Source organism: Salvelinus alpinus, chromosome 19 (genome assembly GCF_045679555.1).
Source record: "Salvelinus alpinus chromosome 19, SLU_Salpinus.1, whole genome shotgun sequence".
Lineage (NCBI taxonomy): Eukaryota > Metazoa > Chordata > Actinopteri > Salmoniformes > Salmonidae > Salvelinus > Salvelinus alpinus.
The window spans coordinates 37,415,613-37,429,766 of record NC_092104.1 but is presented as its reverse complement, the minus strand read 5'-3'; the positions used below and the strand labels follow the sequence as shown (position 1 = coordinate 37,429,766).

General features: G+C 41.4%; 1 protein-coding gene across 6 annotated transcripts in view; it reads left to right on the top strand.

Annotated features, from left to right (window-relative positions):
- Nucleotides 1-14,154, top strand: part of LOC139545490 (solute carrier family 15 member 4-like) — a 113,665-nt gene that overhangs the window by 16,742 nt on the left and 82,769 nt on the right. For all 6 annotated transcript variants that reach the window (XM_071353308.1, XM_071353307.1, XM_071353305.1 and 3 more), the window contains exon 7: nt 3,437-3,595. In XM_071353308.1, the coding sequence (XP_071209409.1) occupies nt 3,437-3,595 (159 nt within the window). The remainder of the gene's footprint in view (nt 1-3,436; nt 3,596-14,154) is intronic.

Genomic DNA, 14,154 nt, shown 5'->3' with positions numbered 1-14,154 from the left:
GCAAACTCCAAGTGAGCTGTTGTGCCTTTTACTGAGGAGTGGCTTCTGTCTGGCCACTCTACTATATAAGCCTCATTGGTGGAGTGCTGCAGAAATTGTTGGAAGGTTCTCCCATCTCCACAGAGGAATTCTGGACCTCTTTCAGAGTGTTCATTGGGTTCTTGGTCACCTTCCTGACCAAAGCCCTTCATTACTCAGTTTGGCCGGGCGGCCAGCTCTATGAAGAGTCTTGATGTTTCCAAACTTCTTCCATTTTAAGAATGGAGGCCACTGTGTTCTTGGGGAATTGCAATGCTGCAGACATTGTTTTTGGTGCACTTCCCCAGATCTGTGCCCCGACAGTGCAGTCTCGGAGCTCTACGGGCAATTCCTTCAACCTCATGGCTTGGTTTTTGCTCTGACATGCACTGTCAACTGTGGGACCTTGTATAAGACAGGTGTGCCTTTCCAAATCATGTCCAATCAATTGAATTTACCACAGGTGGACTCAAATCAAGTTGTAGAAACATCTCAAGGATGATCAATGGAAACAGGACGCACCTGAGCTCAATTTCAAGGCTCATAGCAAAGGGTCTGAATACTCATGCAATACTGTTTTTAATTTTTAATACATTTGCAAAAATGTGTCATTATGGGGTATTGTGTGTAGATTAATGAGCACATTTAAAAAAAAATGTTTTTAATCCATTAGAATTGGGCTGTAACATAACAAAATGTGGAAAAAGGGGTCTGAATTATTTTCTGAATGCACTGTATTTTCTTTATGCAGATTCTAGTATATTTGCATGAAAATGTTTTGCCAATTGAAACATATCTACTGTAAATGTTTTCAATTAAAATATTCAAAAAGAAAGAAAAATAGCTTTTAAGCAAAGAGCTAATTTTTTTAAATATTGAGGCGTTCTTTTGAAACTGCTCTTACACTTAAAGGGCATTATTATTTTCACAGTATTATTCCCACCTCTGTGTGGAAATGTGTCTAATTGTGTGTAGATTAATGAGGATTTTTTATTTATTTAATCAATTTTAGAATAAGGCTGTAACGTAACAAAATGTGGAATAAGTGAAGGGGTCTGAGTACTTTCTGCATGCAGTGTATAGATATTGCATTACATTCTGCTGTATGAGGCATATGACTGTGTGATCGAGAGATAGTGATCCAGAGGCTCTAGCTAGCTGGTAGCTGGTGCCCCATGTGGGGATGTCATCAGAGCCTAATGAAGACCCCAGAGACACAGCCCTCCCTCCCCATGGACAGACCAGCTCGGCTGGATCCCACTCACTACTGCAGCACTGTCATTAATAAACCACAGCCAACCACAGGCACCCTGCAGAAGGAATTACTTACCAACTTACTGTCTAAACATGGGGGTGTGTGTGTGCATGTGTGTGCATCTATACTAGGTAGTGTAGGTAGGTGGGGATGTGTATTTGTGTGAGAAAGGCTAAATGAAAAATCTGTCTGATACAGAACCTATATACACTAGATTTTTTTTGTTGCTATTGTATCGTTATATTAACCACCTCTAATGATGCTATTCTTTGGACACAGACAATGCTGTCTAGATGCTCTTGTAACAGTTTAACTTTACGTCCGTCCCCTCGCCCATACCCGGGCGCGAACCAGGGACCCTCTGCACACATCAACAACTGACACCCACGAAGCGTCATTACCCATCGCTCCACAAAAGCCGCGGCCCTTGCAGAGCAAGGGGAACCACTACTTCTAGGTTTCAGAGCAAGTGACGTAACTGATTGAAACGCTATTAGCGCGTACCCGCTAACTAGCTAGCCATTTCACATCCGTTACACTCACCGTGCCACTACTATTGCAAAAAGGAAATGTATTTAGTGTATGTTTGTTTCATATGGTCAAAGACTTTTCTTGCCATTTATTTACTATAAGAACATTTTAAAAGATAATTGTAGCACTTGAAAGAAGGGAGAAGAAAAAGGTTGAATATTTTTTATTAAAGCAATTTGAACTCACAGTAATGAAGATAAAGGGTTTATGACAGTACAGCAGCCTCTACTGTGGCCATTGGTCACACAGAGGACAGGTAGGGGGTGAATGCTGCATAACTCCTTTACTCTACTCTTGCATGTCCCCACACTGATTTAGTTGTGAAATGCTCTCTTTAATGTGTAAGGCAGCAAATCACATAGCTATTATAGTATAATAATTCGTTTTGGAAACACTGATTTATGTCCTATACATTTCAGTGTATGCAATGTGCTATGGGCTACTTTGGAGAGTGCCTTTATAGTTAATTGATGGTCTGTACTCTGTTACTTCTGCTAACTACTATATTAAAAAGGCCTTAATCCTCTGCTGCGCAGTAACTGACCTAATGGTGTATAGGGAACACACACCGTAGGACACAGATTGGCAGCTGTGCATCTGCCATAGTGGTATCTGTTGCCTCGGGCACAGCTAGCATCAACACTGTCTTGCACGCCTGCTATCCTCAGTTCACAGGGTTGACATCTATGGCTATGCGGACCTGCCCTTGTTGAGTGGTGGAGCACAAAGCTGGCCCTCACCACATGGTGTGGGAAACATGGCAAAGCTGCGTTGACATTGCCTTTGAAGGCCATTGACGTTGCCTTTTATCAGTTTTGACAATCTGTTAAACTGAATTCTAATCTGCTTTAGCTAGTGCTGAATATGTTCTATAATAGATATGCAAAAGTAGCTCTAGTTGTATTTTTTTTAAGCACCGAGGGATAGAGCTTAAATGCCTGATATGATGTTGTAAAAGCAGTATATGTGTGTTTTATGGCGAGTGTAAGAAATTGCTCTGGGCAGGGCAGCGACCGCCTTGCCTGGGATGGACAGGCGGTATTATAGGATAGCTGGATTAGAAGGCCCCATCCCCTCTCAAATACAGCATTAAGTGTGGGGCGATGATAGGAGGCTGTCTCTGGGCCTTATCTGGAAATAGCTGCTGGTTCCATGATAATGGTTATCGATTAAAGCTTTTAGGAAGCAGCAGCTGCTGATGACAACTGCTGGGGGTGTTATTGTTGAGTTGTCGGCTCTCTCCTCCATTACTAACTGCTGTAATATCTGAGTGCGAGCATGCAGATGTGATCTTAATTAAACGCTGGCTTTGACTTGACACTTAAGCCCTAATGGACTTTTACAAGTATTCTGTTTTTATGACTGTTGTATATTGAGGGAAAAAGTGTTGCATCTCGGCATAGAAAGTTGAAAGTCCTCATCTTTTAGATGGTGCCGATCAATAATAACAATGGGGGATAGCCATTGCTTTATCTTGTAGTGTTTACAGAAAAAATGAACCATTACGTATTTTCATAATCCATAAAAACAAGAGTTCAAGTTTTTGTTCCCATTGGTGTTCATGCACTGACATAATTCAAGCATCTAGGCCTAATGACATTATATACACATTTTGTGCCTCCTTCCCTACAGGTATACTGGAGACAAAACGACTTGAGATCATCAAATCTAATGGCACCATCGACCAGGTCTTTGGCGACGTCATCTACTACGCAGCAGATCTGCCCATATGGTGGCAGGTGCCTCAGTATGTGCTCATCGGAATCAGCGAAATCTTTGCCAGCATCGCAGGTGAGTGTAATGCTGGTCTGTTGCCCAGAGGATATAGAAATGTCTAAAGGAAGCGTATATAGCATTATAAAAAGATGCAGAGATCTTATAATGACAATGATTGTCTAACAGATTTGGTTACAAGTGATAATTTGGTCTTGCAGTCATACAGTCAGTACTAATAGATGTTGATTTAATTGTTAAAATGTATCTTGATTGCACCACCGCTATTATCCAGTAGCCAATTATATAATGTTTTGTTAAAGGGGAAGATGAAGTGCAGTAGTCTATGTAATGGTAAAGTAACCTTTTAGTATGCATTGTGATTAATAGTCCTCTCCTCCAGCCTTTGAACAAACCTGACATTGTTTTCCTCTTCATTCTTATGCCCTAATGACTCACCCAATCAATGGTTTTCTGTTCTAAAACACAAAACCCTTCCTGCATCCTTACACATGTATAGCAACTGTTGCCTGTGCTACTGTTGAAATAGCTAGGTAAGGAATCCAGGGAGGGATACATTAGTAGGGATGGTTTGCCCCAAAGAAAACCTGCGATAAAGTATCTAAGTCAGATTTAGCATTCGACTTTGCTGAGCAGCATGATCTGCAGCCTTTACAGTACCTCAACAGACAGTGGACAACCACATTCATATAGTTTGATTGTTCTCTGTAACCACCACCAGTGCTGGCATGCTACATTAGTTCTACCTCTAGTACCTGTACAGCTACTAAGGGTAACATTACATTCTATAACATTGGCCCTGTCCATGAAATGCCATCCGAGTGAATGGCAAAAATACATTGTGCATTTGGTTCAAGTATTTTGAACACAGCATGTAGGCTACTAGAGCTCTTCTCAGAAGTTCACTCACACTAGTTGACACCCTCACACAGTGAATTGGACCTGCAGTAAATGGTACCGTCTGAGTAAATGGCAAAAATACATACATGAATTGCTCTCTGAGTGAATGGAATACTTTGTCGTAAACAAGGATTTTGGTCTTGAGCATTTGGTTCAAATTACTTTATGTATGCTTTTTTGAACACAGCATGTAGGCTGCAATCATAGAATTAGGAGGATCTCTTCTCTATGGCTGCAAGAGCTCTACTCAGGTCATCCTGGTTCATACCCTCACACAGTGAATTGGACCTGCAGTGAATTATCCTTTCCTTACCCTTCCCAAGGACATTTTTAAGTTATAGTTTTAGCTTGTTGTGGTATGCTGTCCAACTTGTATTTCCCAGTTGTTTTTTTTTCCCCCTGAGAGAAAATAAACCCCTATGATTTCTGTTAGCATTTTCGTCATGATGGTTGATAGTAAGCGGGTAAGTGTCACTCAATTTCTAGCATAAAGTCTTTACTCTCCCTCGGTGATTGCAGAGAGCCATTATATGGTTGATGACAAAAAAGTCAAAGCAGTAACACAATAGTATGCGACAAATACATGGGCTCTGCATGGGCATGGCAAAGCTAAAAGAAGAGCTAACAATATGGATCTATAGATAACTATTATGCCAACAATCATATATTTGTTGTTTGGAAATTAAACCAATTCACGCTGATCCACTCATCGAAAGTAAAGGGAAATGATGCTTTGAATTGTGGATATGAATTGTCAGTTGTGCAGAAAGCATTTGTACACTTAATGTATAAAACATTAATATTTTACTGACACAAAAATATCCCACCATGTCGAATGAAAACATTTTATAAAATTATAGCTGTCATTTTTTTTATACGATATGACATAACCCGCATGAAATCTGTGGATGGAAACGTGGTTAGTAAGGTACGTAATTGTTACCCGGAAATGATTTGATATTGAGATAACATCGGCATTAGACCTTGGTGGTGAAATGCAAACTTTGAACTTCAATTTACACAACTATATTAGATGTACAGTGGTTCTTCTTTTTAAAAGTTGCGTCATACTGCAGCACAGCTTGCGGGGTGCCACAGAATTATATGGCATGGGGCCTCCCGAGTGGCGCAGTGGTCTAAGGTACTGCATCGCAGTTGCTAGCTTTGTCACTAGAGATCCTGGTTCGTGTCCAGGCTCTGTCGCAGCAGACCGGGAGACCCATGGGGTGGTGCACAATTGGCCCAGCATTGTCCGGGTTAGGGGAGGGTTAAAAATAAATAAAGAATTATATGGCACGTTATTTGTCAGCTATTGTTGCCGTTAATACTAGTTTGACCACCAGAGGGCATCTTTGAGAAGTTAAGTTATTGAAATGACATGGAGCTGTAGACCTACAGTAAGAGTCCTGTTTAATTTACTTATTGGCATACAGGCCTACTTCAATTTACAGTATATCAATCATTCATTCATTCATTCATTCATGTGTGCACGTCATCACACAGCATACAAGTCGTACATGTCTTCTAAATACATTAAAGCATTTTAGTTATAAAATGAAATAACAAAGGGAGCCTTGACTATTTAAACAATGAATAAATGTCAACATGTCGGCTAAAGCGATTGAATTCAGGAATGCATTTGTCACGTTCTGACTTTAGTTCCTTTGTTTTGTCTTTTGTTTTAGTTGGTCAGGACGTGAGTTGGGTGGGTTGTCTGTTAGTTTTTCTATGATTTTCTATTTCTGTGTTTGGCCTGATATGGTTCTCAGAGACAGCTGTCAATCGTTGTCCCTGATTGGGAACCATATTTAGGTAGCCTGTTTTCTGTTGGGTTTTGTGGGTGGTTATTTTCAGTCTTTGTGTGTCTGCACCAGACAGAACTGTTTTCGGTTGTTTCTTTGTTGTTTTGTTATTCAGTGTTCAGTTTTGATTATTATTAAATATCATGAACACTTACCACGCTGCACCTTGGTCCTCACCTTCTTCCACCGACGACAGCCGTTACAGCATTTGACTGTTTTTAATATTAGGAAAATATGGCGCTGTACCACATGACTGGTCGGGAGTAGGCCTAGGCCACGAAGTGACTGCAAGTGAAGAGCAAAATAATCCACACCCTAATTGTAGGCTAACCAATAGCCAATCGAGATTCAGTGAAAATAAAAATCTCATTGATTTATCAAGACCAGTCCCCATCCTGTGCCTAGTGAGCAGTTCGTCAAGTTCTAATGTCAGAAGAGGAATGGAAATGTCAGGGTGAACCGACGACCTGACGAACCTGCCACGTATGTTGACTCTGCCTGTCGGAGGTGGAATTCCAGACTGTCCTGGCATGGATTGTGACTCCATCTCGTTCCTCGCCCTCTTCAACTCGTCATTCTCCACCTGGCTCTCCGCCAATGCCGCCTGGCTCTCCCCCAATGCCGCCTGGCTCTGGACCAATGCATCAGCTTTCGCCTGTATCTCTGCCCCCAGAGAATGTTTTTCTTTCTGCTGGTCTGCCTTCAATGACTCGATCTCGGTCTTCAAAGTTTGACTCTGATCCATGAGCACCTTCATCAGATGATCAGATCATCCTGAGCCCCCATTGATTACTGTGGCCTATGATAGAAAGGTAGATCAATTAAGAAGTAAGTGACTCCAACACACATGCTGCGTACAGAAACACATATTTTTAAGAATCCGCTTTCTTGGGGACCATGCATTTTTCGGGGCAGCCCGTTGTACAGCCCTTTGTCGACTGATCTCCACGGATGGTTGTTGGCATGGTTGTATGTTCTGCAAAAACACATTCACATTTTTAGTACACAATTATCTATTGTATTACACAGTATGCCAACACATTGATAGGCTATACCATTTTTTTTAAAGAAAATGCGCTGAAACCAAAATACCTTTTTAGTTTTGGTGATCCTCTCATCTCCGGCTCAGTTTCAAGTCCTCTGGTGGTTAGTCCTAACCTTGGAATGGGTAGCACCATAGTTTTCATCGAGCCAGGTTCTTTCTATGTCCATTTTGTCTGTTCTCTTTGGACATAATAATATTATATATATATATATATATATTTCTTTTTTAGATAAACAGATCGTTTTTTTAAGGGTAGAGTTTGGGGCGCTGTGAGGAGTAGTGGAAAGGTGTTACAATAGGCCATAAGTATACAGCAGTTCGCCGATTGTCCTCACTCTGATTATGCTGTAACATACTGTAATAGCACCATGACCAGTATTAGCAAATCATGTCTAGTATATAATCTCTCCTCCCTCACATCTTTGAAGGTTAAGCTGTTGTGAAATATTACATAAGCTGATCATCTTGGCACTATGAGCAGAGCACCATTTGAAATCAATAGAATCCTACCACATTATTATTATTTTCTTTCTATTTCTCCTGCAGTCATGAACATTACCATGCTAAGGCTTCTGTTTTGGACAGATTTCAATTACCTGGATGACTGGGGTTGTTGAGACCTCGGTCCATGATTGAGCCATCCTCCCGTCTGTCTATTTGGCTCGCTGTCACTTCCTCACTATATTTTACATTGCATACAAAAATATATTTTGTAAGTCCTCAAGATCTATTGTTTCATATAAGAGGAATGCTTTTTTCCTCATTTTCTTCAACATGTCTTTCATGCATAACCTCTCTATAAGTTAGTGCTAGCTCTTACTGAAGATTGTGTTTCTCCTCCTCAGCCCAACAATGGCGTCGCCACATAGGAGACCCTTAGCAACTTAGTGTTTAGTCTTTTGTATTGTGCCTAGGCGAGTAGACTGAAATGTAAGCCATGTGACTGACTGTTCAAGACTGTCTTGAGTAAAACCTCCAGCATCCAGTTAGCCACTCACTCCTGGCACCCTTAGCTACTGACTCATTCTAAGGAAGTGTATATGACTGGCTGTCTGCAGCTGATGTCCTCTCATCAGGTGCCCTGTCTTGTTATGGTCATAATCTCTGTGGATCCCCTACCATGACACAAGCCAACCATATTGACTGTTGTGGAGGGATTGGTGCCAATGGCAGCTCTTCCACACTATGGCCCCTGGAGGCATTACTGCTAACAACTGCAACCAGGACAAACCCTAACCAGGGAAAAATACACTGTAGGTACAGTAGCTGTTGTGTGGCTGAGGGCAGATGATTTATTCACCTGAAGTAATGTACTCACAAATAAATAAAAATATCCACATTATCAGTTAAATTGTACATAATAAAGTTATGTTTGGAACAGCGTACACACTGGTTTTCCCAGGTGTCTATTAAAAACAACTGTCAGTCATACTTTATTACTGTACTAGTACACCCATGAAATTCAAATACAGACAGAAAAAATCTGTGGGGAGCCCTTAAATAAACTTCCCCTCCACTTTTTCCACACCACCCCACTGGGGATATCTTCAAGGAAAATTAGATGGCAGAATTGTGACATACAGTGGGGAGAACAAGTATTTGATACACTGCCGATTTTGCAGGTTTTCCTACTTACAAAGCATGTAGAGGTCGGAGGTGAGATCTTGCATGGAGCCCCAGACCGAGGGTGATTGACCGTCATCTTGAACTTCTTCCATTTTCTAATAATTGCGCCAAGCTGCTTGCCTATTGTCCTGTAGCCCATCCCAGCCTTGTGCAGGTCTACAATTTTATCCCTGATGTCCTTACACAGATCTCTGGTCTTGGCCATTGTGGAGAGGTTGGAGTCTGTTTGATTGAGTGTGTGGACAGGTGTCTTTTATACAGGTAACGAGTTCAAACAGGTGCAGTTAATACAGGTAATGAGGGGAGAACAGCAGGGCTTCTTAAAGAAAAACTAACAGGTCTGTGAGAGCCGGGAATTCTTACTGGTTGGTAGGTGATCAAATACTTATGTCATGCAATAAAATGCAAATTAATTACTTAAAAATCATTCAATGTGATTTTCTGGATTTTTGTTTTAGATTCCGTCTCTCACAGTTGAAGTGTACCTATGATAAAAATGACAGACGTAGGAAAACCTGCAAAATCGGCAGTGTATCAAATACTTGTTCCCCCACTGTATGTCTGGGGAAAAAAGTTTCCCCTGGTCTTATTCTGTTTGAATACATCCTTTTTAATACATCTAGGGCCCACCTCCTACCCCATTACAATTCCTTTATCCTTGGAGGGACTATGGTAATTCTTTCCTTATGCACCACCTGCAGTTTGCCTGCTTTCGGGCATTAAGGATATGCAAAAATGTTGCAAAATGATCCCCTCTGGGATTGATCTTTAAAAAAAAAAAAAAAAATTAAGCTAATGTTATTTCTCAAGAAAAAAAAATCTATCCCTCCAACAGCCCTCGGGAGAAGGCAAAATAAAATATTTAAACTTTGTTTGTTTTGCGTGTGGTTGGGAAGCGGACATTATTATTATAATTAAATCTCAACTCATTCTATATACCTCCACATAGACAAGTAAGGGATTGAAAATTAGGAATGTGACAAATGTAAAAAAAAAAAAAAAAAAAAAAAAAAACTTTAAGAATTTTTTTCGTAAATTGACATGTGAATTCACACTTCAGATTTGGTCCTGCGTATGACCACTACGGGGCAATGCAGTTCAATCTACTGCAGTCATGGCTACCAGACAGCGCTGACCTTACTGCTGTCCCCACCCACTCAGCAATGATGGTAGTTAATGCCGTTTTTAGGTTCTCTGTGTGCCTGTCCTCCATGTTCTCAGTTGTCCTGTACATGGGACTTCATGTCCCACTTCTCATCAATGTGATGTCTCGTTGCAGTGAGGTATGACTGTTCTTTGACATCCAACAATCTGTTGTTAAAACTACGTATGGTGTTTGAGAGCTTGCGCTTTATACTTTGAGCGATCATTGTACATTTTCTTCATCCGGGCTGTCACGGTTTTTCGACATGGCATCCTGTAGTCTGCTTCTATATATGCCATCAGGGCAGCGAGCCAACATCCTCTACCATTGACAATGGCTGCATATCAACTGCAATCATTTTTGTAGTCAGCTCTGTGATTTTCTCACTCCGTCCCTTACTGCACTGCTGCCAGCAACGGGTTGGGGGTCTCAGTGCCTCCCTTTCAGATGGTGAAGCATTGCACCTGTACTGCCACTGTAGCTCAATTCCACCTCGCAAAGTTTACATTTCACCACCTTCTCTTTTAACCTCAAAGTATTAGCAGACAGGACTTTGCTGCTGTCACTTCCCTGTCTCACTCTCTGCCATTTTCCCAACTGTTAATGAAGATGACGTGCGGAGCACTTTATATCCATGGAAAATCATTTTAAAAAAGGATGTCTTCTAACGTTATGGCATTGTTGTGTTAGGTATTTGTAGAATTTTTATTTTTCTCTTGATGATGATCTGGACCTGTTAGTGGTAGTTTTGTTATAACTGCACTGCGATGTACACTACCATTCAAAAGTTTGGGGTCACTTAGAAATGTCCTTGTTTTTGAAAGAAAAGCAACAACAAAAAAATGTGTCCCTTTTTAAAATAATACCAAATTGATCAGAAATACAGTGTAGACAATGTTAATGTTGTAAATGACTATTGTAGCTGGAAACGGCAGATTTTTTTATGGAATATCTACATAGGCGTACAGACGCCCATTATCAGCAACCATCACTCCTGTGATCCAATGGCACGTTGTGTTAGCTAATCCAAGTTGATAGTTTTAAAAGGCTAATTGATCATTAGAAAACCATTTTGTAATTATGTTAGCACAGTTGAAAACAGAAGCGATAAAACTGGACGCCTTTAGACTAGTTGAGTATCTGGAGCATCAGCGTTTGTGGGTTCGATTACAGGCTCAAAATGGCCAGAAACAAATAACTTTCTCCTGAAACTCGTCAGTCTATCTTGTTCTGAGAAATGAAGGCTATTCCATGTGAGAAATTGCCAAGAAACTGAAGAACGCTGTGTACTACTCCCTTCACAGAACAACGCAAACTGGCATTAACCAGAATCGAAAGAGGAGTGAGAATCCCCGGTGCACAACTGAGCAAGAGGACAAGTACATTAGAGGTTCTAGTTTGAGAAACAGATGCCTCACAAGTCCTCAACTGGCAGCTTCATTAAATGGTACCCGCAAAACACCAGTCTCAACGTCAACAGTGAAGAGGCGACTCCAGGATGCTGGCCTTCTAGGCAGAGTTGTAAAGAAAAAGCCACATCAGACTGGCCAATGAGAAGAAAAGATTAAGATGGGCAAAAGGACACTGGACAGAGGAACTCTGCCTGGAAGGCCAGCATCCCGGAGTCGCCTCTTCACTGTTGACATTGAGACTGGTGTTTTGCGGATACTATTTAATGAAACAAGGACATTTCTAAGTAACCCCAAACTTTTGAACGGTATTGTACATTTTGTTAAAAAAAATACATTGGTTAGGGATTTCTTTTCTAAACCATCCCAATTTTGTTTAAACGTTCACACCCCTATTGAAAATAGTCCTGCAAATTCCTCTGTTCACTACATGTCCCATTGTACTATGTGCATTGTCAGAGAGAACTAATGCATTCACCCTATGGTATGTATTTCATTAAACAGTAACCAAGACTTTTTTTTAAATTTGCTGTCAAAAGGTTACCTGACGATATAACGAAATGTTTTCAGGTGGAAACAAATGGAAAGGTCAGGTGTGTTGTGGCAGAGCGTTTGACACAGTGTAATAAAGTTTCCACGCCAGATTATTTTTTTCTATTAGGAAAGTGTTTTGTATCCTAACAAGCTACATTAGTCTCAGACCAGGTAGCTGTACGAGGAGTTGTGTGTCACATGGATTTCTTGTAATGTTCCCCTCGGAGGAATGCCTAAAAAGGCATCCGTACTTAAGAGGCTCCTTTATCTCTCCTGACAGCTGCAGCTATAGGGCCTTATTTGAAAAATCACAAGTTTGAGGCACCATGAAATTATCAATGTCAGCTAGCAGGCAGCTCTTATTGCAAAAGAAAAATGATTTAAAAAAAAAAAAATATATATATATATATATATATATATTTTTTTTTTACTCGTTTTCCTTCCCCCTCAACCCCATCCTCTCTCCTGACACATAAAATATTGAGAGACCTTTTCCAGAAACAATTGCAGCTGAATAGGTACTTGAGATGGTCCCCTGCTGCTGTAAGGTAGCCTGCGGGTGTAGGAGGAGAGAACAACCCTATGTTTCACTGATATTTAGCAGTCAAACAGTGCAGCGGCAGGCCAAGTCTCATGTATATAAATTGATCACATTGTTGTTATGGATGAAAGGCCTGTTATTCTGATGCAAATCTAATCTCCTGTAAGTGGAGTTCTACAGTGATGCATGAGAGGTGTTTCCATAGTGATCGCCCCCTCGCTACTTTGTCTGGGTGGGACCCATGGGTAATAAGTCATCCTGACTGTAACACACACTGTCTGCTGCTGACCACTACACTACCTACTAGGCTTGGGCGGTATACCGTATATACCAGGGTATTTGGAAAAAGCCACGGGATAGTTTTTCAATACATTTACATTTACATTTAAGTCATTTAGCAGACGCTCTTATCCAGAGCGACTTACAAATTGGTGCATTCACCTTATGATATCCAGTGGAACAACCACTTTACAATAGTGCATCTAACTCTTTTAAGGGGAGGGGGGTTAGAAGGATTACTTTATCCTATCCTAGGTATTCCTTAAAGAGGTGGGGTTTCAGGTGTCTCCGGAAGGTGGTGATTGACTCCGCTGACCTGGCGTCGTGAGGGAGTTTGTTCCACCATTGGGGTGCCAGAGCAGCGAACAGTTTTGACTGGGCTGAGCGGGAACTGTACTTCCTCAGAGGTAGGGAGGCGAGCAGGCCAGAGGTGGATGAACGCAGTGCCCTTGTTTGGGTGTAGGGCCTGATCAGAGCCTGAAGGTACGGAGGTGCCGTTCCCCTCACAGCTCCGTAGGCAAGCACCATGGTCTTGTAGCGGATGCGAGCTTCAACTGGAAGCCAGTGGAGAGAGCGGAGGAGCGGGGTGACGTGAGAGAACTTGGGAAAGTTGAACACCAGACGGGCTGCGGCGTTCTGGATGAGTTGTAGGGGTTTAATGGCACAGGCAGGGAGCCCAGCCAACAGCGAGTTGCAGTAATCCAGACGGGAGATGACAAGTGCCTGGATTAGGACCTGCGCCGCTTCCTGCGTGAGGCAGGGTCGTACTCTGCGAATGTTGTAGAGCATGAACCTACAGGAACGGGTCACCGCCTTGATGTTAGTACCGTTGAAATACCGTTGAAACTATTTATTTGACGTTTTTAAATCAATTTGTAGATACAAATAGTTACCTGCAGTTAACGTGTGCAAATCATTAGGAAATAAAGAGCAAATACTTTCTTAATTTCACCTGGTAGTCCCCCGTCACATGGTGTTTGTTTAAAAGCACACAACGAACCCGTTAGCCTTGTGAGTCACCCACTGTTGTGTAGCATGCGCCAGGTGATCTAATTACAGTATGGAACTATTTGCCAGCTACATATCTAAATTAACTGTCCAAAATGTGCTAAATGCTCTGCAGTTGTGCATTTGGTTTGCTAATTTAGTAGCCAATTAGCTATCTAGCAAAGTGGTTAGCTTCTTCCAAAATCAAGCATTTGCTTGGTAACAGCAGAGAATCCTCTCCTGGTTCAAGAGCCTTGCTGGCTAATATGTGTTTTGTGCGTGCAGCAAACTGGGAGTAGCATTTTTGAGTTACTTGTATAGTTTAGGTCAAACTGTACGAAATGTTTGC